Source organism: Motacilla alba, chromosome 23 (genome assembly GCF_015832195.1).
Source record: "Motacilla alba alba isolate MOTALB_02 chromosome 23, Motacilla_alba_V1.0_pri, whole genome shotgun sequence".
Lineage (NCBI taxonomy): Eukaryota > Metazoa > Chordata > Aves > Passeriformes > Motacillidae > Motacilla > Motacilla alba.
Window position 1 is genome coordinate 1,235,378 of NC_052038.1, and position 27,739 is coordinate 1,263,116.

General features: G+C 55.3%; 2 protein-coding genes across 2 annotated transcripts; one reads left to right on the top strand and one right to left on the bottom strand.

The window, feature by feature from the left end:
• Positions 1-106: 106 nt before the first annotated feature.
• On the top strand, positions 107-22,538 carry ZCCHC17 (zinc finger CCHC-type containing 17). The gene is given in 9 exon segments (XM_038160899.1): positions 107-236; positions 367-474; positions 1,272-1,329; positions 6,873-6,973; positions 7,053-7,144; positions 9,612-9,712; positions 12,055-12,203; positions 21,257-21,382; positions 21,384-22,538. Coding segments are annotated over 8 exon segments (708 nt in total). The 5' UTR covers positions 107-236; positions 367-432; the 3' UTR covers positions 21,423-22,538.
• A 134-nt stretch (positions 22,539-22,672) lies between these two features.
• FABP3 (fatty acid binding protein 3) lies at positions 22,673-26,325 on the bottom strand. The gene is given in 5 exon segments (XM_038160898.1): positions 22,673-22,968; positions 23,114-23,215; positions 25,294-25,466; positions 26,137-26,208; positions 26,211-26,325. Coding segments are annotated over 5 exon segments (501 nt in total). The 5' UTR covers positions 26,311-26,325; the 3' UTR covers positions 22,673-22,914.
• Positions 26,326-27,739: the final 1,414 nt, after the last annotated feature.

Below are 27,739 nucleotides of genomic sequence, written 5' to 3' on the forward strand. Positions count from 1 at the left end.
GCGCCTTCTGGCGCGCCTCGCTTTGATTGGCGGAGAGCAGGCGCTGTGTAGAATGGGTAATGCTGATTGGCTGTTGGCCGCTACACGGTAACATTGCGCGTTGTGATTGGCGGGGAGCGCGGCCTCTCAGCGTGAGGGGGTGATGGCGGCGCCCTGGTGCTGCTGTCGCGGGCGCTGATCGCCCCCACCGCCCCGGGCTCCGGGAACAGCCGTCCAGTTCCGCCGCGCCGGTCCGGGTCAGTCCTGTACCGGGCACTGCGGGTTCCGCTCGGGTCCATCCCCGCGCTGCTCAAGCCGCTGAACCCCGGGGGCTCTCTGAGGGCTCTCTGGGGTTTTCGGGCGTTAATGAAATGTTTCTTTCCTCAGCATCCTGCAGAGGAGATGTGATAGCGTGGGGTGGATCCAGTTGGCTGTCGCGGCACCCAGGAGGCGATGGAGCCGCTCCCCGAGCTCTACTCCATCTTCCAGGGCGAGGTGCGGGAGCGGCCGGGGCCGTGCTCTGGGCGTTCTTTGTGTCGGTTCAGCCGCGGTTTAGCGCGGGGGAGGTTTGTGTGGCGGACAGCTCTGTACAGGTGCACACACCTGTGCCCGTGCAGTTGTTGTTTATGTGCAGCTGTGGGGGCTGCCGTGGAGGGGGGCAGCAGGGCAGCGGGGAATTCTGTCCTCTTCTGTCACCTGATTCCCCACAGCTCGGAATTCCAACATCAGCAGCACCTGGAGCTGCTGCAGAGAGCCCAGAGGAATCCACGGAGCTGCTGCAGGGCTGGAGCCCCTCTGGAGCCAGGCTGGGAGAGCTGGGGGTGCTGCCCTGCAGAGGAGAAGGCTCCAGGGAGAGCTCAGAGCCCTTGCAGGGCCTGAAGGGGCTCCAGGAGAGCTGCACAGGGACTGGGGACAAGGCCTGCAGGGACAGCACACAGGGAATGGCTCCCAGTGCCAGAGGGCAGGGCTGGATGGGATCTTGGCAATGAGGAATTGTTCCCTGGCAGGGTGGGCAGGGGCTGGGCTGGAATTGCCAGAGCAGCTGGGGCTGCCCCTGGATCCCTGGCAGTGCCCAAGGCCAGGCTGGACACTGGGGCTGGGAGCACCTGGGACAGGGGGAGGTGTCCCTGCCATGGCTGGGGTGGCACTGGGTGGAATTAATCTCCCTTCAGCCCAGCGCTTTCCCTGATTCTCTGCCGGTCTCCAGAGCAGTGGGCTGGGCAGTTGTTGTGCAGATTCTCTCCTCTTTGGGAAGGTTTTTCCTCCAGCTCTGCTCTGGCTTTTCTCCCCAGGTTGCTGCAGTGACAGATTACGGGGCCTTTATCAAAATCCCAGGCTGCAGGAAACAAGGTTGGTGGCTGTGACTTTATTTCATTGTTGCTGTGGCCAAGGCAAGCAGCCAGCTCAGAATTAAAGGCTTTCAAAAAAAGCTCAGAAAATGAATTTTTTTTCTAAATTAGGAAGAAATTTGGAAAGCATTTAGAAGATTATGGACTTTTGCTTGATTTCCAAAAAAGACTCAAAGAATTTTTGGTAACTTCAGGATATTTGGGGTGGGATTTTGGAACATTCTGCATATTTTGGGGTTTTGGTACCTTGAGATTTTAGTGGAGGTTTTGGGAACTTGAGGATATTTAGAGAATCATTTGAAGGTAATGGCTGAACCACAGAAATTCTGCAGTTTGCCCAATTTCCTCTTTTTAATGATCAGTGCCAATGAGTGGAGAAAAAAGACTAAAACAACGAAAGAAATGAAATAAAAGAATGAAATCAAAAGAGGTGGAAAATCAGCTGTAAGCTGTGTCTGATTGTGGGGCAGCTGCAACCCCCCAGGAGCCCCTGCCCCGCTCCCAGCAGGGCTGTGGGCAGGAGTTTGGGCAGGAGTTTGGGCAGGGCTGTGGGAGGGATTTTGGGCAGGGCTGTGGGAGGGATTTTGGGCAGGGCTGTGGGAGGGATTTTGGGCAGGGCTGTGGGAGGGATTTTCTGGCAGGATTTTTTGGCAGGGTTGTGGGCAGGGTTGTGGGCAGGATTTTTTGGCCGGATTTTTTGGTAGGATTTTTTGGTAGGATTTTGGGACAGGATTGTGGGCAGGGCTGTGGGAAGGATTTTGTGGCAGGACTGTGGGCAGGATTTTCTGGCAGGATTGTGGGCAGGGCTGTGGGAGGGATTTTCTGGCAGGATGTTTGGCAGGGCTGTGGGCAGGGTTGTGGGCAGGGTTGTGGGAAGGATTTTTTGGCCGGATTTTTTGGCAGGATTTTGGGCAGGATTTTCTGGCAGGATTATGGGCAGGGCTGTGGGCAGGATTGTGGGCAGGGCTGTGGGAGGGATTTTCTGGCAGGATTTTTTGGCAGGGCTGTGGGAAGGATTTTTTGGCCGGATTTTTTGGTAGGATTTTGGGCAGGATTTTGGGCAGGATGTTTTGGCAGGATTGTGGGCAGGGCTGTGGGAAGGATTTTTTGGTAGGATTTTGGGCAGGATTTTCTGGCAGGATTATGGGCAGGGCTGTGGGCAGGGCTGTGGGAGGGATTTTCTGGCAGGATGTTTTGGCAGGGCTGTGGGCAGGATTTTTTGGCCGGATTTTTTGGTAGGATTTTGGGCAGAATTTTCTTGCAGGATTGTGAGCAGTGCTTTGGGCAGGATTTTGTGCAGGATTGTGGGCAGGATTGTGGGCAGGATTGTGGGCAGGGCTGTGGCATGTGGGGAGGCACAGAGGGCCTTGGAATGGGGCTGGACCAGCCACGTGCTCCCAGATTGCTCCTCCTGCATGTGAAAAACACCAATCACTTGTTTTTGAAATTTTCAAAGTTTAATAGTAATAAAATGGTTATAAAAAACATAATATAATTAGAGTAATAAAAATTTGGACAATTGGGATTTAGGGCAATAGGAGACAATAAAAACAAAGAGTTAGGGACAGTTCAGGCACCTCTTTGTGGGCAAAATAAGCCTGAAAAAGGACCCACATGGGGTTTGGGGCAAGATTTGGGGGGATTGAGGGGGAAATGGGGCAGGAAAAGGGGGATTTTGGGTGGCAAAGGCTAACAGAGGATTAACCCTTAAAGGCAGCGGCCTGTTGCACACTCATACACCTGATATGTGATGCGTAACTGTGGTTGTGATATTTTGTGAAAATCCCTTTGCTGGGATTTTCTTCTCCTGAGAAGCTGAAGGGCCTCAGCTTCAAGTGTAACCAATTTGTGATCTGCTGCTGTGGGATGCAGCAGTGCTTCCTCCATTGCTCAGTGTGGGATGTTTCTGCTTGGTGGCCAATCCAGGAGGCAGCAGCTCTGGGACTCTCTGGAGTCACAGAACTTTGTTATTCATTCCTTTCCATTCCTGTCTCGCCTTCTGATGAATCTCTCTCTCTGTTCTTTGTAGTACAGTTATAGTGTGGTGTTTTTAATGCAATATATATCACAATATAATAAACCAGCCTTCTGAAATGGAGTCAGGATCTCTCCTTCCCTTCAGCAAGTCCTGACTGCCCAGAAGAGCAGCACAATTCCTACCTGCACTCAAAGACAGGATTGTCTCTGTCAGTGGCAGTTCCTCTCCCCCAGGGCTGAGCAGGCAGGGTTAGGGTTAGGGTTAGGGTTAGGGTTAGGGTTAGGGTTAGCTTCGTTTCTTCTGCTGAGGAGCAATAAATTCCCTTTGTGGGAAAGGTGTCGGTGCCCTGTGGCTGCTGTCTGGTGGGAGTGCCTCACTCCTCTCCTTGAACACGTCTTGCATAGCATGGTTTCTATTTTAACATGATGTTATAACCTAAAACTGTATTTAACAGCCTGCTTCAGACAGTTCATGCTGCCTGTCCCTCTAAGGTAACACATGCAGATCCATTGGGATGTTTGTGAAAGCCAGTCATGGACAGCACTCGTCACCCTGCACAGCCCTGCTCTCCCTGGCAATACCCAAATTCCTGTCTGCAGTTAAACCACTGCAGCACCCTCCAAAATACATCAATTACTAATAAATATATTATTCACAAATGTATTTGGTACTGTTCATTATTCATAAATATATTCATTTTTTATAAACATATTTATTACTTGCAGAGCCCTGCACTCTACTGACAATACCCAAATTCCAGCCCAGGCTGGGCTGCTGGCACTGTCTCAGCAGTTCAAACATTGGAGCACCCTCTAAAATACATCAATTACTAATAAATATATTATTCACAAGTATTTTTGTTATTATTTTTTATTCATAAATCTATATTTTCATGAGTATATTTATTACTTGCAGAGCCCTGCTCTCCACTGGCAATACCCAAATTCCCGTCCAGGTTGGGGTGGTGTCACCTGTCTCAGCAGTTCAAACATTGGAGCACCCTCCAAAATACATCTATTACTAATAAATATATTATTCACAATTATTTTTGTTACTATTTTTTATTCATAAATCTATATTTTCATGAGTATATTTATTACTTGCAGAGCCCTGCTCTCCACTGGCAGTACCCAAATTCCAGCCCAGGCTGGGCTGCTGGCACTGTCTCAGCAGTTCAAACACTGGAGCACCCTCCAAAATACATCGATTACTAATAAATTTATTATTCAAAAATGTATTTGTTACTGTTCATTATTCATAAATATATTCCATTTTTATAAATATATTTATTACTTGCAGAGCCCTGCTCTCCACTGTCACTCACCCAAATTCCCATCCAGGGTTGGGTAGTGTCACCTGTCTCAGCAGTTGAAAAATTGGAGCACCCTTAAAATACATCAATTACTAATAAATATATTATTCACAAATGTATTTGCTCCTAGATATTATTCATAACTATATTTATTTTTTACAAATATGTATATTACTTGCAGAACCCCGCTCTCCACTGGCAGCACCCAAATTCCTGTCTCAGCAGTTCAAACATTGGAGCACCCTCTAAAATACATCAATTACTAATAAATATATTATTCACAAACATACTTCTTATTTAGTATTCATAAATATATTTATTTTGTATAAACATATTTATTACATGTGTTTATCATTCCCATTTACAGCTTTACTAGTAGTACCTCCTTTATAAACAATAGTTCAAAAAATAGCAATTCAAAAGGAGTTAATAAATAAAGATCTAAAAATAAATTTAAATTGGAACATTAAATATAATTTTAAATAAATAAAAATAAAGAAATAGAAATGATATAAATAAATATAAATGTAAATAAATAGAAATAAAATATAAGTAACAAATAAATATACTATAAATATATTAATTAAAATAAAGATAACTTTAAATAAATATGCTAAATAAATATGAATTTAAAGTTTTTAACATAAATAGTTTTTAAATTCTACTTGTTAACAGTATAAAACCCCATTCTTCCCACGCCCCAGAGGATGATCTGCTCGCAGCCACTTTGGACACTGCAGATCTGAGCTTCAGTGGAGACTTGTCCATCTAGAACTGAAAAAAGCATGAGCAGAGGATGAAATGAACACTAATCAATTTCAGATTTCACTGATTAATTGATTTATTCTATTATTAAATTATTTAATCATTAATTTTCTTAATTATTTATTAATGGTATTATTTTGGTTTATTATTTTATTAATTTTATTATGAGTTCACTTTATTATTTTATTATTTTATTAATTGTATTATGAATTTCATTTATTAATTGTATTAATGTTATTTGTTTAGTTTATTTTATTAATGTTACTATCATTGTTATTTATTACATTTATGAATTTCATTGCTTTAGCTTATTATTTTATTAATTTCATTATTAACTATTACATTATATTTTATTAATTCTATTTATGTGTTACACTAATGTTATTATTTCAGTTTATTATTTTATAAATTCTATTGCTAATTCCATTTATTAATGTTATTAATATTTATTCAATTATTAATTTCATTCTTTATTTTTACTATTAATTTTATCAATTTTACTATTTTGTTTTATTTTAAAATATTAATTCTATAATTAATTTATTAATTAATTTTAGTAACGGAATTATTCTTTTTTGTTATTAATTTATAGTTAATCTAATAGTTATTATTTATTCTTTTTATTGATTAATTTATAATTAATTTATTAATTTTATGGAATAATTTATTAACCCTAGCACATTCTTCCCAATCCCCACGGCATTCCCTGCATCCCCCGAGGAGCTGCTCTGTGGCAGCCAGAGCTGGGGCTGCTTCTGTCCCTTCTGTCCCTTCCCCTGGGGCTGATCCTGTCCCCTCTCAGTGTGCCAGGCACACCTGGGGCTGATCCTGTCCCCTCTGTGTGCCAGGCACACCTGGGGCTGATCCTGTCCCCTCTGTGTGCCAGGCACACCTGGGGCTGATCCTGTCCCTTCTGTCCCTTCCCCTGGGGCTGATCCTGTCCCCTCTCAGTGTGCCAGGCACACCTGGGGCTGATCCTGTCCCCTCTGTCCCTTCCCCTGGGGCTGATCCTGTCCCCTCTCAGTGTGCCAGGCACACCTGGGGCTGATCCTGTCCCCTCTCTCAGTGTGCCAGGCACACCTGGGGCTGTTTCTGTCCCCTCTCAGTGTGCCAGTCACACCTGGGGCTGTTTCTGTCCCCTCTGTGTTCCAGGCACACCTGGGGCTGATCCTGTCCCCTCTCAGTGTGCCAGGCACACCTGGGGCTGCTTCTGTCCCTTCTGTCCCTTCCCCTGGGGCTGATCCTGTCCCCTCTCTCAGTGTGCCAGGCACACCTGGGGCTGATCCTGTCCCCTCTGTGTGCCAGGCACACCTGGGGCTGTTTCTGTCCCTTCTGTCCCTTCCCCTGGGGCTGCTTCTGTCCCCTCTCAGTGTGCCAGGCACACCTGGGGCTGATCGTGTCCCTTCTCTCCCATCCCCTGGGGCTGATCCTGTCCCTTCTGTCCCATCCCCTGGGGCTGATCGTGTCCCTTCTCTCCCGTGTCCCCCAGGCCTCGTGCACAGGACTCACATGTCCTCCTGCCCCGTGGACAAACCCGCAGAGATGCTCGACGTGGGGGACAAGGTCTGGGTGAAGCTCATCGGGAGAGAGGTAACCCTGATTGCAGTCCCGTGTCCGGGGTGTTTTAGCGCTGCCAGGTCGCTCATCCTGCTGGTTGTGTGGTTTGCAGGTGAAGGATGACAAGCTGAAGCTCTCCCTCTCCATGAAGGTTGTTCACCAAGGCACGGGGAAGGACCTGGATCCCAACAACGTTTCCCTTGAGTGGGTAAATCTGAGCAGAGCAGAGGGCATGGCTGCCCAGGGGACACGGGGAATGGCTGCCCAGGGGACACGGGGAATGGCTGCCCAGGGGACACGGGGAATGGCTGCCCAGGGGACACGGGGCATGGCTGCCCAGGGGACACGGGGAATGGCTGCCCAGGGGACACGGGGCATGGCTGCCCAGGGGACACGGGGAATGGCTGCCCAGGGGACACAGGGCCTGGCTGCCCATGGGGGCACGGGGAATGGCTGCCCAGGGGACACGGGGCATGGCTGCCCAGGGGACACGGGGCATGGCTGCCCAGGGGGACATGGGGCCTGGCTGCCCATGGGGACACGGGGAATGGCTGCCCAGGGGGCATGGGGAATGGCTGCCCAGGGGACACGGGGCCTGGCTGCCCAGGGGACACAGGGCCTGGCTGCCCAGGGGACACGGGGCATGGCTGCCCATGGGGACACGGGGAATGGCTGCCCATGGGGACACGGGGCATGGCTGCCCAGGGGACACGGGGCCTGGCTGCCCAGGGGGACATGGGGCCTGGCTGCCCATGGGGACACGGGGAATGGCTGCACAGGGGGACACGGGGAATGGCTGCCCAGGGGACACAGGGCCTGGCTGCCCAGGGGACACGGGGCCTGGCTGCCCATGGGGACATGGGGCCTGGCTGCCCAGGGGACACGGGGAATGGCTGCCCATGGGGACACGGGGCCTGGCTGCCCATGGGGACATGGGGCCTGGCTGCCCAGGGGACACGGGGAATGGCTGCCCATGGGGACACGGGGCATGGCTGTCCAGGGGGGCATGGCTGCACAGGGGACATGGCTGCCCAGGGGACATGGGGCATGGCTGCCCAGGGGACATGGGGCCTGGCTGCCCAGGGGACACAGGGAATGGCTGCCCATGGGGCATGGGGCATGGCTTCCTATGGGGCACGGGGCATGGCTGCTCAGGGGACACGGGGAATGGCTTCCACTGCCAGAGGGCAGGGCTGTGTGGCAGCAGCTTTCTGAGGACAGAGAGCAGCACAACTTTTCCAGGCACTGTGCTGGGAAAGGCTGTGAGAAGGTCAGAGAACAGAATGAGAAACAGTTCTTACCGTCACTCACCGCACCTGTCGTTGTGAACATGTGGAACGTGTTATGGAGATTTGTTTACCAAAGGGTGGTTTCTTAATTAACCTGTGGTGATGGTGTTTTGATTAGAGGACCAATTAAGTCTATCTGTATTGTAACTGTCTATAAAAGCAATGGGTTTCTTAAAAAGGATAGATTATTGATCAGTCTTCTGTGAATCATGCTAATTATCACCCGGCCGGGGGACAGGGATGGATGGGATCTTGGGAATGAGGAATTGTTCCGTGAGGGGCTGGGATGAAATTCCCAGAGAAGCTGTGGCTGGCCCTGGATCCCTGGCAGTGCCCAAGCCAGGTTAGCTCTGCTCTTTGGGTTTAGAAAGTTTTACTTTGAGAGTGTCCTGGTTTTGCATGGGAGACTTGCAGGAAATCCAGGACTGCTGAACAACTGACCAATATGATCCAGCAGAAGCCTTTATAACACTAGATAACGCTTTTATAGATCCTACAAGCTACTAAGTACTCACTGCTTGATTGGTGCCTTTTTCTTGCCCCCTCGTTTTCTGCCTGCATTTCTCACAGTCTGTGACTGGTTGCAGGGCAGGTGTTTCACAGCCCTCTGTTATCCTGTTCTTGTGGTCTTGGTATTCGGTTTCTCATCCTCTTCTTTCTGACTTTAGCACAATTTATGTTCCAATAGCCTTGAGGAATCCCTGAGGCTTTGACAGCAAACTCAGGAGCAGGCTGGCTGGTGCCACTGTGGCCTAACCCCTGCACTGCAGCAGGAGGCATTTACAGGAGTGATTATGGACGCAGGACAACCCCAATGTAGGGAATCATGTGCTCTGGCTCCGTGAGTGAGAAGGCTGAACAAATGCTTTATTAAGCTAGGTTAAATTACACTAATACTAGACTAAATGACATACTAAAGATGTACTACACTAAAGGATACTAAAGAAAACCCTGACTGTCTGAGACAGCCAGCCACAGCTTTGACCCAGTTGGCCAAGGAGTCAAAACAACCTTCACCAGTTGTAATTTGTCCAATTAACAAATCACTTTGGGTAAACAGTCTCCATAACACATTCCACATGTGCAAAACAACAGCAACAGTGAATAGAGATATGAATTGTGTTCTCTTCTCTGAGCTTCTCACTGCCTTTCCCTAGGAGAAATCCTTGGGAACTTGTGCCTGCTGCTCTCTGTGAAGAGAGCTGCGACCACAAGTGATCTCAAAATCAGTGAAATCTCAAATTAGCAAACCAAAACCACTACACCAAATAACCTTTAAAAGCCTTGTGGTCGTACAAAAATGTAAAAGCCTTTTGTTTGTACAAAAATGAGGGATTAAAGATGAGAATGGATTGAAAATGGAGCTGTTCTTGTCCTTCCAGCCAGGATGAGAGGAAGAAACGCACCTTCAGGGACTACACGAGCCAGAAGATCACCCTGGAGGCTGTGCTGAACACGGTGTGCAAGAAGTGTGGCTGCAAAGGTGGGACTGGGCTGCTGCTTTATGGCTCTGTCCCAGCCAGGCAGTGACCCTTGGTGGGCTTGTATCAGTGTCTGTCCCAAGGTTGGAATCCCAAAATGATTTGGGTTGGAAGGAACCTTAAATCCCACCTGATTCTAGTCCCCAGGGACACCTTCCACCATCCCAGGCTGCTCCAAGCCCCAATGGCCAGCCTGGCCTTGGACACTTCCAGGGCAGCCCCAGCTGCTGACATGGTTACATGTGGTTGTAAGGACTGAATTTTGGTTCCATGTTTGTCCTTTAGGGGAGGGAGGTCTTTATCTCTTGTTACAGAACCAAAAGATTTAATTCAAGTCCTTAAATTATTACTTAAAATCACACCCTTTGGGCTACTGGTGAGGCCACAAAGGTGATGAAGGGCTGGAGAGATGAGGAGAGACTGAGGGAGCTGGGCCTGGTTGTTGTGGAGAAGAAAACTGAGATGGAATCCCATAAATCCACATAAATATCCCCAGGGGGTGTCAAAGGATGGTGCAGACTCTGCTCAGGGACAGGACAAAGAGTGATGGCCAGAAAGTAAAATACAATGAGCTCCACCTGACTGTGAGGAAGAGCTTCTGTCTGTGGGGAGTGGCAGAGAACAGGGAGGGAATGGAGTCTGCCTCTCTGGAGCCATCCCAACCCCCTGGATGTCCCCCTGTGTCACCTGCTCTGGGTGATCTCCAGAGGTCTCTTTAACCCCAACCATTCTGTGCTCCCTGCTGGGAGGCAGAATCATTTAGGGTGGAAAACAGCTCCAAGAACATCAAGTCCCAGCTGTGACCAATGCCCACCTTGTCCCCAGCCCAGAGCTCTGAGTGTCACAACCAGGAATTCCTTGGACACCTGCAGGGATGGGCACTCCAAGCCTCCCTGGGCAGCCCCTGCCAAGGCCTGAGCTCCCTTTCCATGGGGAAATTCCTGCTGTGCCCACCCTGAGCCTGCCCTGGCCCAGCCTGAGGCCGTTCCCTCTGCTCCTGTCCCTGTTCCCTGGAGCACAGCCCGACCCCCCCGGCTGTCCCCTCCTGTCAGGAGCTGTGCAGAGCCACAAGGTCCCCCCTGAGCCTCCTTTGCTCCAGGCTGAGCCCCTTCCCAGCTCCCTCAGCCCCTCCTGGGGCTCCAGCCCCATTCCCTGAGCTGCACAGAGCCCCTGCCCTCACCTGCCATCCGTGTTGTAGTGCAGCTCCATGACAGCCCCGCTGTGTCCCTTCAGGGTGGCAAAGTTGTCACAGTCCCCGTAGACGTTCCAGAGCACTGGGGACACCGAGGGACAGGTGAGCACAGGAGAGGCCCAGGAGCAGCCTGTGCTGTGCAGGGAGCTGATCTCTGGGGCTTCAGCAACGTGCAGGATGGACCATCCCCACTGCTGGGTCCCAGCAGGTTGTTAAGAAGCAAACAAACCTTCAGCCGGTGATCCCACTGTGAGCAACCATCAGTGGAAGCTCCAGCTCAGTTGGTGGGACACTGGAGCTGTGTCTCAGTGCTAAAACCAAGGTTGTGCCCTGCTAAAATGATGTCCTGCCTGGTTCAGCAGTGTGACGATGATTTTGTGGTGCCTTTCAGTAGATTTATTCAAGTTGCTGAGGTACAAGGTGGGGTTTTTTTTGTGCAGGAGTTCTTGCTGTGCCCTACTTGTGTTATTTAGAGGAAATGGTTAATGGGGCTCGTGCTATTCTGGAGGAGGTTAATGCTGAGTGTGGCCTCTGTAGTTGTAGAGAAGTATCCTTAAAATACTATTTGAAAGAATTATTTCTATTTAAAGAACTATTATGTATAAACCACTATTTTAAAGAACCCCCAAAACCAGGATTATGCCTATTTTCAATCTGCTTTTTAATGGTGTCTCCTCCTAACAGCAGGTGCCAGCTCTCCAAATTTCCCCTGCAGCTCTTAGTAGGTCAACTTTGATGTCTCCAGAGTAGAAAGGGTAGAACCAGAAGAGCTGAATGTCTCTCTCTTTGTGGCTTTAGCTCATTTTCCAGGTGCCAATCACAGCACTTTACCTTTCTCCATTCTTTTCTGGGCTGATTAAGCTCTTGCAGAGACAGATTTTTACTTGTTGAGACAAGAATATTTTCTCTTTTGCCTGACTAATCCCTCCAGAATGACCTGGGTTATGTTTGTTCCCTGTGCTGTTTAATCAGGGCATGTTCAACCAGCTGAAATTTCAGGATAAAAAATGTCCAGTGTAGATTTTTTCCTTGTGATTGATAATCAAAAGAGCTTTGGCAGCACTTCAGGTGTATGAGATGCATTTGTTAAAAAAAGAACAAAAAAAAAGGAAAAGGGGCTGGGTCGTTCCTTCAAACACCTTTTGTTTCCAGGTCACTTTGCCAAGGAGTGTTTCATGCAGCCTGGAGGAACCAGATACAGCCTCATTCCAGAGGAGGAGGAAGAGGAGGGGGCAGCAGCAGCACGTGAAGGGGACAAAAAGATCAGCCAGGCTGAGGAGTCTTCAAAAAAGAGGAAAAAGGTACAAGGTAGCCTCTGGCTGGCCTGGAAAAGGAAATGGAGGATGAGAATTTGCTCTGTAGTTACAACTGAGTTACTCCAGCAAGGTGGGTGTGAGTAGCCAGGTGTGGGCTGAGAAGGTGCCTCAGTTTGGGGCAGATTCTGTAGCAAAACAGGAACCTCCTCTGCAGATTTCTCATTAATTCTTAGGTTTTCTCCTGTTATTGTCAAGTTCCCTTCAAGCTGGTTTTGTGCTACAACACACAGCCCTCAAAAGATATTCTTAGAGTGGGAAAAAGATGATTATTGTTTTCCTAATCTTTGTGAGGCTCTGCAGGAATTGCTTCAGAGTCCTGTGATTCCTGTCTTCCTCCTTTCTCCTGCCCTCACACCCTTCTTTGATCTGGACTCAGTGCCCTGCTGGCTCCAGGGGTATCCTGACCCTGCCAGAGCTGTGGGAATTGGGTTTGTCTGCACACTCTGGGGGAAAATCCCTGGCTGTGTTTGTACAGGGAGCATTCCCAGGCTCCAGAGCAATTTCTGTCCCTGTGGAAATGGCATCAGATCAGAGACATTTCCCAGGCTGTGTTTGACCTCTGGCTCGGAGCAGGATGAGATAAAATAAAACACAGGTGAGGCTTGAAGCCAAGCCAGGAGCTTTTGGTGGTCAGGGCTATTCAGAGATGAGTATTCACAGAATCCCAGAGGGTTTGGGGTAGAAGGGACCTTAAATCCCATCCCACCCCTGCCATGCTCCCAGGTGGCTCCAAGCCCAGTCCAGCCTGGCCTGGGACACATCCAGGGGCAGCCACAATCCAGTTCAAGACTTCAATAAATTGATTCTTCCATCAGCCCCTTCACAGTCCCACTTTTTATTACTCTTCCAAAACCCTTTCTCTGTTTTCCCCCTCCTTCCAGCTCTGTGGCCTCTCTGTATCCCTGGAGAGTGGCATCAGGCAGAAAAGGCTCAAGTTATTTAAATGTTTTAGGGAAAAATTACACAAAGAAGTGCACAAACAGCTTGTTATCCCACCCCTGCCCATCCACCAGCATGGGGGTTCCCAGTGGAGTCTTGCCCTGCTGACACTACAGGAAATGTGGGTCACTGTCCTGAATTTGTTCCTGATTTTTTGGGGGCTGGTGGATTAATAGCTTTCCTTGAAATCTCCCTTGTTCCTTTGATCTCCCTCCCTTCTCAAGGGTGACATCAAAAGTTGTCAGATGTTTTCCAGAGCTGGAATAATAAAACTTGGAGCTTTTTTGGAGGCAGGATGTGGGATCCTGGAGATGAATGGTCCCCTTGTAGTCTGGAGTGCCTGCTGTGATCTTGTCTGGGAGCCACCATGTGCTTCACTGCGTGCCTGGAGCCCAGGGATTTACAGCACGTGGAAATAGCTCACTGCATTCAGGGACAGTCTCCTTGCTGACCTGTCCCCTCCCATGTGTGTGACACCAGTGTGGTTTTTAAATGAGAGGAGGGAGCTGCCAGCTCCCAAGGGATTCCATCTCCGCTGGGTGTCAGAGCCATAAAATTGATTTTTGTGATTGTTCAGGATCAGCATTTTGTGCTTTCCTGGATCTGATGTTTCCTTGCAATTTCTGGGGTTTTTCTCCTTTTCCCAGAGCTTCCTCTCTTGAGACACTCCAGGATCCTCACCCCCTTTTTTTTTTACCTTGCCTTCCCAGTGATTCCCACCTCCTGTTTTCCCTCCTGCCTGAGCCCCCCCACCCAGTATTCCCAGGCTGGAGCTGGATTCGGGTCTCTGTGTGGGAGTGGCACTGGTGTGACAGTGACACATCCTTGGGTGGCAGCACTGAGCCCTGTCCTGTCTCCTGTAATCCCTGAGAAAATGGGTGATGCAGGGAGAAAGGGAGAGGCTGGAGGGTGTGCTGGGAAGGGGCTGGAGAATCCTGAGGGAGCTGGAAAGGGGCTCAGCCTGAGAAAAGGAGGCTCAGGGGGGCCCTTCTGGCCCTGCACAGCTCCTGCCAGGAGGGGACAGCTGGAGGATGCTCCCAGGGAATGAGGGGAGGGCTGAGAGCAAACAGCCTCAAGTTGTGCTGAGGGAGGTTTAGGGTAGCCACTGCACAGCCCACAGCAAATTAGAAAAAATTGACATTTAAAGGTTTTCCACGTGTGTGCTGCCGGACAGACCAGAGCCATGGCGGACAGACCAGAGCCATGGCGGACAGACCAGAGCCATGGCGGACAGACCAGAGCCATGGCAGACAGACCAACGCCATGGCGGACAGACCAGAGCCGTGGCAGACAGACCAACGCCGTGGCAGACAGACCAACCTCATGGCGGACAGACCAACGCCATGGCGGACAGACCAGAGCCGTGGCAGACAGACCAGAGCCGTGGCAGACAGACCAGAGCTGTGGCAGACAGACCAGAGCCGTGGCAGACAGACCAGAGCCATGGCAGACAGACCAGAGCCATGGCGGACAGACCAGAGCCATGGCGGACAGACCAACCACATGGCAGACAGACCAGAGCCATGGCGGACAGACCAACGCCATGGCGGACAGACCAGAGCCATGGCAGACAGACCAGAGCCATGGTGGACAGACCAGAGCCATGGCAGACAGACCAACCTCATGGCGGACAGACCAGAGCTGTGGCTGACAGACCAGAGCCATGGCGGACAGACCAGAGCCATGGCAGACAGACCAACACCATGGCAGACAGACCAACCTCATGGCGGACAGACCAGAGCTGTGGCTGACAGACCAGAGCCATGGCGGACAGACCAGAGCCATGGCAGACAGACCAACACCATGGCAGACAGACCAGAGCCATGGCAGACAGACCAACCTCATGGCGGACAGACCAACACCATGGCAGACAGACCGACGCCATGGCAGACAGACCAACCTCATGGCGGACAGACCAGAGCCATGGCGGACAGACCAGAGCCATGGCAGACAGACCAACACCATGGCAGACAGACCAGAGCCATGGCGGACAGACCAGAGCCGTGGCGGACAGACCAACGCCATGGCGGACAGACCAGAGCCATGGCAGACAGACCAGAGCCATGGTGGACAGACCAGAGCCATGGCAGACAGACCAACCTCATGGCGGACAGACCAGAGCCGTGGCAGACAGACCAGAGCCATGGCGGACAGACCAGAGCCATGGCGGACAGACCAACCACATGGCAGACAGACCAGAGCCATGGCGGACAGACCAACGCCATGGCGGACAGACCAGAGCCATGGCAGACAGACCAGAGCCATGGTGGACAGACCAGAGCCATGGCAGACAGACCAACCTCATGGCGGACAGACCAGAGCTGTGGCTGACAGACCAGAGCCATGGCGGACAGACCAGAGCCATGGCAGACAGACCAACACCATGGCAGACAGACCAACCTCATGGCGGACAGACCAGAGCTGTGGCTGACAGACCAGAGCCATGGCGGACAGACCAGAGCCATGGCAGACAGACCAACACCATGGCAGACAGACCAGAGCCATGGCAGACAGACCAACCTCATGGCGGACAGACCAACACCATGGCAGACAGACCAACCTCATGGCGGACAGACCAGAGCCATGGCGGACAGACCAGAGCCATGGCAGACAGACCAACACCATGGCAGACAGACCAGAGCCATGGCGGACAGACCAGAGCCGTGGCGGACAGACCAACGCCATGGCGGACAGACCAGAGCCATGGCAGACAGACCAGAGCCATGGCAGACAGACCAACCTCATGGCGGACAGACCAGAGCCGTGGCGGACAGACCAACACCATGGCAGACAGACCAGAGCCATGGCGGACAGACCAACCTCATGGCGGACAGACCAGAGCCGTGGCAGACAGACCAACGCCATGGCGGACAGACCGACGCCATGGCGGACAGACCAACGCCGTGGCGGACAGACCAACGCCGTGGCGGACAGACCAACGCCATGGCGGACAGACCAACGCCGTGGCAGACAGACCAACGCCATGGCGGACAGACCAACGCCGTGGCAGACAGACCAACGCCGTGGCAGACAGACCAACGCCATGGCGGACAGACCAACGCCATGGCGGACAGACCAACGCCGTGGCAGACAGAGCAGAGCCGTGGCAGACAGAGCAGAGCCGTGGCTGTTCTCCCCTCTCCTTGCACCTTCAACACAAGAGTGGGTAGCTGCCCCCTCCTCTTTCCCAGAGCAGGGCAGGACCGCACTGAGGTGCAGGGTAAGAGCCAGCAAACACGGAGCCACTGGCGCGGAATCCCCACGCTGACTCTCCCCTGGAGCAGGAGAAGGCAGGGGGATTGCTCCTACTCTGACCCCATCTCTGCTTCAAACCTCTCCTGACTTCCCTGCCATCTCAGCAACCTGGATGTTTTGAAGGTTTATGGAGGGGTTCTCCCCCCTGCCCCCTGACTTCTCTTTGAAGTTTTCACTCCCTTGCCTGTTTTTCCCTTTTTATACCCATATCCCATCCAGATATTTGGGAAAAATCCTTCACAGAAAGGGTTGATAAAATTGTCCTGGCACTGGTGGAGTCCCCATCCCTCCTAAACCACGTGGATGTGGCAGCTGGGGATGTGCTGGGGCCGTGGGTTGGACTGGCTGGTCTTGGGGGGCTTTTCCAACCTAAACAATTCCAGGATTCCATGGTGCTGTGCCAGGAATGAGCCCTGGAGCTGTCTGGGACAGCTGGGCAGGCCCAGGCTCCGTGTCCCCTTCTCCTCCTGGGGTCACGGGGTGAAGGAGCTCCTGTGGGAACTGCAGTGTCCCCTGCTGAGGTTGTGTGGGAGGCAGGAGGCTGGGAATGGCTAAGCCCTTCTCATCCTGCTGCCTTTGTCTTCCAAGAAAAATCCTGCAGTGCTGACTGAGGGATAACCCCTTGCATTGAAATTCTCCAAGTCTATCCCATCTTCTGCTCACACAACCTCAAATTTGGGGGTTTGGATCCATTTCAAAGTTCCTTACAGGCTTTAGGAACAGTGGAAACAGCTCATCCCTGAGGTGGTTTTGGGTGGCCTTTGGGGTTGGGGCTTTTTAATGACTTTGCTGCTCTTTTCCCCACCTGGTGGAAGATTTCCAGACCTTCCTGCAGATCTTCATGTTAAAACCACACCTAAGTATGTTTGTTCTGTGACCTGAGGCTCATCCAGCCTTGGTCCATCCTCAGTTTTACTGGTTTTACTGGTTCTTCCGTGGCATTGAGAGGGCACAGCCCCTCACGCATTGTCTTCATTGAAATGTTTCTGAATCTGGCTGTCTTTATATACTGCTCTAGGCTGCTTGTTCTCCTCAGCTTCATTCTGACTGCTCCTCCAGCAAAGGATGCAGAAACACCTTTAGATTGGTGTAATGAATCTTGTTTGGAATGAAATGGGCTGGTGGAATGAGGATAAAGAGTAACATGAAGAGGCCTAGAGGATTCCTGGCACGCCCCTGGGCATGCAGACAGACATTAGGAATCCATTTCAGTTTTTCACGAGGACGGGACACTAACTCTTGGAATGGGATCTTAATTCCTCAGAAGGGTCTGGTGAAAAATATTTCAACTTCTTGGACAGTTCTGGGCACTCCCCTCTTATCTCAACCCCTAATACCTTTAGGAGGAATGAGCTGCTGTAACATTCTGAGAGCACAGCCTGGAGCAGTTTCCTCACAAAGGACGGGAGGGAGCCTGGAGTGCTGCAGGGGCCCCTCTTGGAGGAGTTTCTGGAGCAGTAGGGAAAGAATTCCATGAAAACCAGCGCTCAGGCTCCAGCCCAGCCTGCTGCTGCCCTGCTGGCAGCTCCAGCAGGGGCTTGGAGAGAGGTTTTGGAGCACTTTTGTTGGGTTCTGCTGTGCTAATTGCATAGGTGGGGCAGGATGTGCAAAGAGCCGTGAAGTGCAGCTCTGTGTGCTGAGAGCCCTCTGCACTGAGAGCTGCTTGGGCCAAATCCTCTCCAAATATTGCTCCAAAGTGCAGTGCTTGGGGTGCTGGGTGTGCCCAGGGCTGAGCTGAGCCCCATCCAGCCTGGCTGGAGAGCATTTGGCAGCTCAGGGTGTCCCTGCAGGCACAAACCTGGGCTTTGCTGGGCAGGCCCTGAGCTGCAAACACCCCCTGCACACTGATGTCCCTGGTGACCTCAGTGCTGGTCCAGGGCTGGGATGCTGGATTGAAGGAAGGGTCTGGGGGAGGGTGCTGCTCCTGCAGGAGGATTTTGCAGCAGTGCTGCCTCCTGCTACTGAAAATCATAAAATCGTGGAATGGGTTGGGTTGGAAGGACCTTAAATCCCATCCAGTGCCACCCGTGCCATGGGCAGGGACACCTTCCTCTGTCCCAGACTGCTCCAAAGCCTTTCCAGCCATGGAGCAGCCATAGTTTTTCCTCTGGGAATGCTCAGCTCTCCTTGTTTCCTGCTGCACTTCCAGCCCAGGCTGCGTTTGCTGTTCTGCCTGCACTTCTGCACTGGAAGAATCAAAGATCCTGGAATATCCAGGCTTGGAAAAGACACACACAAGGATCACTTAGTTCAGCTCCTGGCCCTGCACAGAAACACCCAAGAACCCCACTGTGTGCCAGAAAAGGGATTTGTCTCTCTTGGAGTGATCTTGGCTGTTAGAAGCTCCTAAAAGGGGGAGAGTGAGGGTTTGTTGATTTTTTCAGGCAGCACAGTGGCCATGTGTGCTTTTTGTCCCCTGCTCCATCCCAGGAGTGTGTGTGACATCCTGTCGTGCCTTCAGCCCTCACATCCTGAAAAAGTTTCCCAAGCTCTGGAATGAAACTCTTGGTTGTGAAGGTCCTGTCAAACTTTCTCACCATGTGCACCGCTGGAAAAGCTTGAGAAAACTCTCCTTGCTGCATCTCTTTCTCTGAAGGATTTAACTCCTTCCCATCCTCTTAGGACTGGGAAGATTTGCATCTGCCTTTCCTTTGTGGGTCAGGGACTTTGTGGTGAGTCTTGTTGTTACCCCACAGGAAAACAGACCTAGTTTTAGGTGACATTATTTGCTGTTATGGAGCTAAAATGTGCCAAGGGCCTGGTGGGTGTGGAGCCACTCCATGCTCTGCTCCCTGCCCTGGAATCCCAGAGGACTCTGGTGGATGCTCGGCTCTGGGTGTTATCTCTGCTCTTCCAGCTCCCTAAAAAAGTTGTTCTGTTTGATTAAAAATCAGCTGCCAGCTCATTTCCTTTTCCCCCTGGGCCTGCTGCTTGGACACCCAATCCAATTTGGGCACAGGAGCTTAAAAGCTGGGTTAGTCAGAGCCCTGACCTGAGCTTGCTGGGCCACATTCCTCACTGGGGCTGTCTAAGCCTGTTCCAGGGCTTTGGTCCCCTCAGTGGCCACCTCTGCTCCCTGAAACCCTCCTTGGCTTCTCGGCTTGTGTCCTCAAATAGGGCAAAAATTCCTGATCAGCCCCTCTGGAGCCAGGCTGGCAGAGCTGGGGGTGCTCCCCTGCAGAGGAGAAGGCTCCAGGGAGAGCTCAGAGCCCTTGCAGGGCCTGAAGGGGCTCCAGGAGAGCTGCAGAGGGACTGGGGACAAGGCCTGCAGGGCCAGCACACAGGGAATGGCTCCCAGTGCCAGAGGGCAGGGCTGGATGGGATCTTGGCAATGAGGAATTGTTCCCTGGCAGGGTGGGCAGGGGCTGGGCTGGAATTGCCAGAGCAGCTGGGGCTGCCCCTGCATCCCTGGCAGTGCCCAAGGCCAGGCTGGACACTGGGGCTGGGAGCACCTGGGACAGGGGGAGGTGTCCCTGCCATGGCAGGGGTGGCGCTGGGTGGTTTTTCAGCTCCCATCCAACCCAACCCAAACCACTCTGTGATCCTCAGGGCCTTTTGCCAGGAACGTCTCTCAGGCACTGCTTGGCCATGGCTGGAGTTGGTGGGGCCGTGCTGGAGCCTGGTGCTGCTGTGCTGGCACAGAAAGCTGCAGCTGTGCATTAACCAGTGCAAGGTGCAGTTATTTTGGAGGCCCATTCAGCTGCTTCCCTTCACTTCCCAGAGCCAAGGGGAGGGAACACCGGAGTTTTTGCAGGATGGGCTTTACCAGGCCCTGGGGAGCTGCTGGCAGCATTCCTGCTCCCTGCTGGAAGGGGATGCAGGGGATGAGCCCTGGGATCAGTCAGATCCTTTCCCCAGGCCTGTGCCCTGATTAAATCTCCCCAAATTGCCATCCTGCATCATTAACACTGCTGGTCTGCTTTGGGGTGGTCCAGTGTCCCCCAGGTCTGATCTCAGGTAAGCTCTGCCTGCTGCTTTGTCACAAATTGGAGGGTTTAGATCCATTTCAGGGCTCCTCAGGGCTTTATTGCAGCACCAGCTGTTCTGTGCTGCAGCCGAGGCTCCGTCTGGAGCTCCTGGTTCAGGGCTTTGCAGAAGCACAGCATGAGGGGCTCTGCAGGAGAGAGCAGCAGAGGAGGGTGGAAGAGAAGTTTGGGAAGAGGAGGGTGTGCAAAGAAAACAGGCAGGAGGGTGTATGAGGAATCACGAGGATGGGGTGCAGTGGGAAGTTGGGGAGCAGGACATGGTGCCATGGGAAGATGAGGAGCAAGATGGGGTCCAGGACAAACTGGGGAGCAGGAAGGGGTGCAGAGGAAATTGAGCAGGAAGGGGCACAGAGGAAGTTGGGAAAGAGGAGGGGGTGGTGAAATCTTCAGGGAGGTTGTGCAAGGGAGCCACATCTTGCAGGAGGGCACTGACCTTGTCCTGCTGCTCCACTGTGCTCTCCTGCCTGGAGCTGGCAGTGTTTGGATGTTCCAGTGCTCCTGTCCTGGCAGCCTGGGGCTGCAGGGATGGTGCTCATGGCTGGTTTAGAAACCAAATTTTTGGGAAAAAAGCTTATCCTTCCAACTTTTATTAATAAAGAACAATGAAATAATAGAATGATAGCAAGAACTCTCCTTCCGTGAATGATCCGCTGTTTTCCAGCTGTGGATTTCCACGTTGCTGCCCCTCTGCTCCGACTCCTGCCCTGCACGCTGGGGGCTGGCAGTGCTGCTTAACTCTGCCTCCTGGGGCACCGTGCCCTTTGCACGCAGGAACAGGCCCAGAAAGGCTCGTGCTGCCCTGCTGAGCAGCAGGGGAGGGCATTCCCACATTGCCAGGCTTCTCCTGTGTTTCGCTAGGAGAAGAAGAAGAAGAAGAAGCACAAGGCCAGGCAGTCCTCGGAGTCAGACTCGGACAGCTCGGCCTCGGACAGCGACGGAGCTCAGCCCTCCAGCAAGAGGCCCAAGCACTCCAGGAAAACCCAGCAAGGCTCCCAAGAAGAAGAAGAAAAAGCACAAGAAGTAGCCCTGGGGGTGAGCAGCGCCAGGCTGGGCTGCTGCCACGGCCATTCCCTGGTGCAGCCAGCAGGGACCAGCAGCTCCTGCTCCAGGGACGGGGAGTTCATTTCAAAGTAACATGAGGTGTTACCGGTGTTGACTTGGCTACGAGCTGTCCCCTGTCACCTTGGGCACAGGCTGCCCCTTTGTCCTACAGCTGCTGCCAGCACAGGCTCATGACACCCTGCGGGGCACCCCTGCTGTGCCACAGCCTGTGACAGCTGAGGGACAGCAGCCCTGCAGAGCTTGGGGTGGCGCAGCCAGGCCCACACCGTGCTGGGGACAGGGTTTGGTGTTGCTGGGCACCGTGGTGGGACCACAGCCCCCGGCACAGAGCTCTGGGCTGCAAAGCTGCCCCGGCTCCCTCGGTCTCTGCAAACAACTGGGAGTGGAGGAGCAAGGAGCAAATGGGGGAGTGGAGATACTGGGAGTAAACATGGACTGTGGAGTGTTTGCTGCCTTGGAAAGGGATGGAAAATAAATCTCTGCTCTCTCCCGCTGTACTTTGTACCTGCTCCTTTCTTCAGTACCCTCCATTGCCTTCATCTTGGGCAGGGGGAGAACAGTGCTGGCTGTGTGGAGGAGATGGGAAGGGTTTTTTTTGGGAAGTTCTGGCTGCTGCCCCAGGTTCCCTGGGGTGGGAAGGGGGAGTGTGGTGAGGTAACCCATAGGAGAAGCCTTCTGGAGGGAGCATAAATCTTGTAACTGGAGCTGAAGTCAGGGGAAGGGATGGCAGGGGGAGAGTGCCAGGAGCAGCTCAGCCCTGCTGGGACAGATGTGGAGGGGGGAAGGAGCTGCCCCTGTGGCCTCTGCTCTGCCGGGAGCTGGGGTTGGCAGCTGTTGGTGTGGCAGGAGGAGTTGGGACAGCTGATGCAGCCTCCCCTTATCCCTTTTCCTTCCCTGTGCTTCCCACCCCAGCTCCCCATGGCTGCATCCCCCTTTGGGGCCATTTCCCTTCCCAAGCCCGGACACAGGAGCTCAGGGCTTTGTTCCAGGGCAGCCTGCCCCTCTGCTGGGGCTGGGGGCTCCCTGCTGCCCCGGGGGATTGGCCTGCCTGGTAGGGGCATTCCCGGGGAGCGCAGGGCCAGCCAGGACGATCCCCGCAGCGTGGAGGAGAGGCTGGCATGGGCTACTGGGACCACTGGCCATTAACCCCCTCGCTGCCGTCCCTGTGGGTACCTGCCCAAAACGCCTTTTCCCGAGTAAACCTAGCACACAGCTGTAACAACACCTTTATTATTTTTCCATGTGACTTTTCCCACAATCAATTAAAAAAGAACCCAACAACAAACCACGAAACCACCACCCGAGCCCCTCGAGCCCCTGCAGGCGCCGGGCGGGGCCAGGGGCGGCCCCGCTGGGGCAGCGGCTCCGAGCCCACGGGAAGCCGTGCCTGGCACGGGGCCAGGAGGTGGGGACGATGTGGCACCGGGTGACAGGCAGGGGACCTGGGACAGCGTCTATGTCGCCTTCTCGTAGGTGCGGGTGGAGACGACGTTGCCCATGGTGAGAGTCTGGGGGCAGAGAGGTGGGGGATGTTAGTGCTGCCCTGCCCAGCGCCGAGCTGAGCTCTTCCCGCTTCAAACCATTTCTGAGGTGGGAACGTCAAAATAAAACCAGTTCCGAAGTGGGAACATCAGAATAAAACCACTTCCTTACCAGAACTAATTTCCCATCCTTCAGCTCCCGGACCAGCGATGTCTCCTTCCCCTCCCACTTCTGCACGTGGACGAGTTTGCCTCCATCTAGCGTGACCAAGGACTGCAGGGAGGGATTGAGACCCACAGTTACTCTCCTCTCTGGGGGTTATCCCTCAGAGGGGGACCCTGGAGCCCCGCAGGGCTCGGGGTCAGCCTGGGGGCGCCACCGCGGGGATGCCCACCTGGCACCATCCCCGCCTGGCTGGGTCAGCCGCGCTCAGCCCAGCCTGGATCCTGCACTGGGTCACGGCCTCGGCTGTCCCCCTGTGACCCCCGGTGCCACCGGCACGGTCACCCTGCCCTCCGTGCCCCGGGGCCACGTCCCGCTCCGGGGCCACCCGGACCTGTCCCGGCCGCGCTCCCAAGCGCTGCTCGCCGGCTCCGGCGGGGACCGGAGAGGCGGGGCAGGGATCGGGGCTTGGAACCGAAGCTTCCCTGCCCTGCAGGGCCCGCCGAGGGTTTTTGGAGCGGCTGATGCAGCGAACGCGCCTCTGCTCGCCGCGCTGCTGTTTGCACAGAGCCTCTGCTGACTCAGCCCCGAGAGCCCGGCCCGTGCCAAGGTTACTGTGACAGCGCCGGCCACGGCACGCAGGGCGGGGTTGTGCCGGGACAGCCGCTGGCACCAGCACTGGCACCGCCTGCCTGTCCCCATTGTGCCCTACGCCCCCCACCCAGCCCCTCCAGAGCCGGGGGCTGCCCTCGGTGCCCCCATGGCTGGGGCCTGTCCAGAGCCCGGGTGTGCTCCAGCCCCAGATCCCCACAAGGCTCTGGGTGCTCCCTCAGACCCCAATTTCCCCCACAGCTGGGTCCCCCCACTGCTCAGCTGTCCAGAAGTTTGGGTTCCCGCAGGGTTTGGGTGCCCCACAGCCAGAGGGCAGGGATGGATGGATGGAATACTGGGGAGAAATTCCTCCCTGGGAAGGGGTGAGGCCTTGGCACAGGGTGCCCAGAGCAGCTGTGGCTGCCCCTGGATCCCTGCAAGGGTCCAAGGCCAGGCTGGATAGGGCTTGGAGCAGCCTGGGACCTGGAAGGTGTCCCTGCCATGGCAGAGGTGGCACTGGATGAACTTTAAGGTCCATTCCAACCCAAACCATTCCATGCTATCCCGGGTGTCCCACAACTCCTGGCACCCCAGGGCTGACCCCATCCTGTCCAGCCCCGTGCCCCGGGCAGCCGTCCTGGCCCCGGCGACACATCACGTGCCCCCTGGCCCCGGCCGAGGGACACCCCAAGGGCACGTCCCGGGCTGTGGCAGGAGCCGCGGGCCGGTAACACGTTCCTGCTGCTTGAACAGCGGCCAGGAGCTGGGGCGGGAGGGAGCGCGGCGGGGAGAGAGCTCACACTCGGCCCCTTCCCCCAGCCCCACGCCGAGCCCAGCCCTTTGTGCTTCCTGCTCTGGGGCCGGGAAAGGGTTTGTGGCCAAAGAGCCCCCAGGCTCCTCCCGAGGTGCCCCCCGGGCTGGGTGTGGGGCACAGAGCCGCCCGCTGCTCCCTGCATGGAGCGGCAGCTGGAATCTAGGAAAAATCAGGAGCTGGGCCACTCCTTCGAGGGAAAATGTCCCTGCAGGGTGGGAGAGGCCAGGAGAGTCACCGCTCTCTCTCAGGTGATTTTTTCCTTGCTCTTACAGGGAGGAGCAGCCCGGCCTGGGAAGGTTTGAGCTCCCCAGGGAGCCGCAGCCCAGGGAGGAGCCCTTGGAGAGGCACCGAGCAGCTGGGATTGTCGCGGATTGTCGCGGAGCTCCATCCCCGCAGCGCTGCCTGCTTGGGAGGGCAGGCACAGAGGGGGCTCAGCATGGGAGTGGGCTCAAAAAAGAGGGGTGGTGCCCCTCTTTCCCCGGAGCAGGGACATTTCCCACCGCCCCACCACGGCCGCCGGCTCTCTTGAGCAAGCTGGCCCTCGCCAGCCCGGCTCTTGCTCAACCTTCCCGGCAGCTCCGTCCTGCCCCGGGAGAGCCCGGCTGCAGAACGCTCTCGGGGGGCTGCCTGGACGGGAGCAGGCTCGAGCAGCAGCCCCGGCGGGCACAGAGGTGTTCCCTTTGCCCAGGCAGCCGGGATGGAGCCCCGGGCTGACGGAGCGATCCCCCGGAGCCCCCAGAGCCTTGCGGGGGTGCCGCGGGGCGGGGCGGGGCTGGGGGCTCACCTTGACGTGCCTGTCGTCCGCCGTGGTCTCGTCGAACTCCTCGCCCAGCTTGAAGGTGATCTCGGTGTTCTTGAAGGTGCTCTGGGTCTTCACGGTGACCTTGTCGCCGTCCAGCTCGATGATGGTGGTGGGCTTGGTGAAGCCGGCCACCTGCCGCGTGGCGAAGCCCACGCCTGGGGACCGAGGGGTGAGGGCGTGTGGAGGGGCTCCATGCAGCCACCCAGCCCCGGCATCGCCCCCGAGCTCCTTCTCCCCGTGCAGGTGGAGGGCGAACCCCAAAACTGCCGCCCGCTCCTTGTCTTGGGGAGCTCCGTGCACCCCCGGGGCAGGAGCAGAGAGGGGGGCAGGAGGGACGGCTCCGGGACCAGCACCCACCCACCCTGAGCTCGGTGAGGGACACTGGTGTCTGTCCTCCCATCGCCGCCCTGCTCGGGGCTGGGGGCTCCTCCTGACCATGCTGGGGCTGGCTGATGGGGGGCTCGGGGGATGGGGAAGGCTGGGGGGTCCTGAGCGACCCCAGCACCCACGGGGGGCATCTCATCCCTCCACCCTCCGCCAAAGGCTGCCCTCGGCGGGGGGAGCACGGGAAGGACGCGACCCCTCACTCAGCCCGGGGCCCCCTCACCCAGCCCGACACCCCCTCACCCAGCCCAGCCCCACGTGCACAAAACCCAGAGCCCCCCTAAACCACCCGCGGAGGCAGCAGCGACCCTCCCTCCGCCTGCAGCCCCCCAGCCAGACCCCCGTGGGGGCGCGGGGGTCCACCGGGCAAATTGGGGGCGCACAGAAAACAAAAAAAGGGGCGATGTGACTGCGAGCCCGCTCTCAGCCGCGCCCACTCACCCAGCGCCTTCATGTACTCATCGAAATTGTTGGTGTCCACCAGCTTCCAGGTGCCCACGAAGGCGTCGACCATGGCGAGGGGGGGCCGCAGACGCGCGGGGGTCCGGCCGGCTGCGAGCGTGGCACCGCCTGCAGCTGCCGCGGCCCCGCAGCCGCCTTAAATAATGTCCTCATCACATGATTGGAAAGAGCACAACGCGCTCCAGAAATACTCCCCGGCAGCGCTGCCAGCGGCCACCCCGGGCCGGCCACCCGCCCCCGGCCACCGCCCCCGGCCCGACCCCCGCGCCGGGCAGGGCGGGCACGGCCGCAGGGGCACCGGGGGCGTGAGCCGGGCCCGGGCTCGGCGGGGCGGGGGGCGCTGAGGCGGGGCTGAGGGGAGCACGGGGGGTGCGTGCCCAGCCCGGGTGGTCCCGCGGGTGCGTGGGGAGGGGCAGTGCTGCCCCTGGGCACGGTCAGGGCGTGGGGACGGCGACAGTGGTGATGCCCTTTAGGGACACGAGTGGCGGGGACAGGGAAGCTGAGCTGGGGAAACTGAGGCACGGGGACAGGGAGCTGAGCTGGGGAAACTGAGGCACAGGGAACAGGGAGCTGAGCTGGGGAAACTGAGGCACGGGGAGCAGGGAGCACCGGGGGATGTGAGAACACACGTGGGGACTCCAGGAGAGTGTGGGGACGTGTGTGACCCCCGCAATTCCGCGTGTCTGTGGGGACGCACGACCCGCTCCCTGCTCGGTGTGCCTGTGTGCGTGGGCACGTGTGTGACCCTGTCCCCTCCCTGTGTGCGTGGGGACACACGCGTGTGCCGCCAGTGGTGCTTTGGGTGCCGGGTGATGCTGGGGACAAGGACAGGCACGGGGCTGGGGGACCCCCAGCAGGTGCCCCCCATGTCCCCGTGCTTTGGGCTCCAGCGCATCCCCAGCCCCTTCCCAGCGTGGGTGGGGTCACCCCTGGCCGTGGCATTCCACGTCCCCTGGACCTCAAGGGACGGTGCCCACTCGTGCCCCCATCCCCGGGTCGTGGAGGGACCTAGCTGGGAGCTCAGGTGTCCCTGAGCCTGGTGGCTGCAGCGTGTCCCCCTGTCTTGGGGACTTGGGGGTCAAAGGCACCAGGGCCGTGAGGGACCGGGGACACCTTCTCCCTGTCTCTGGCCCCTGTGTGACATCGCAGACACCCAAAAATAGCCGGAGCTCGTGTTCAGCGTCCTCCTGCTGACACTGCCACCGAGCAGGACCCCTCACCTCGTGCCCTGGGGGCACAGGACCTGTCCCCGTGGGATGGGTGTCCCCTGTCCCAGCTGGGACACCGGGCAGGGCTCTGCTTGCCAGGGTCACAAGGACAATTTACTCCCCAGGGGGACAGAGCCCCCATGGCCTGGGGGGGACACAGAGGGCAAGGACTGTCCTTTGTCCCCTCACAAGGGTGTCAGTGTCCCAGACCTGCACAGCCCTGTCCCCTTGGGTGCTCCCTCTGCAACGGGACTGTGAGATGGGGGCATTGACAGGAACGGCTGCTCCGGCACAGGGACACCCTGGCATAGGGACACTCTGGCACAGGGACACCCTGGCACAGGGACACTCTGGCACAGGGACACCCTGGCACA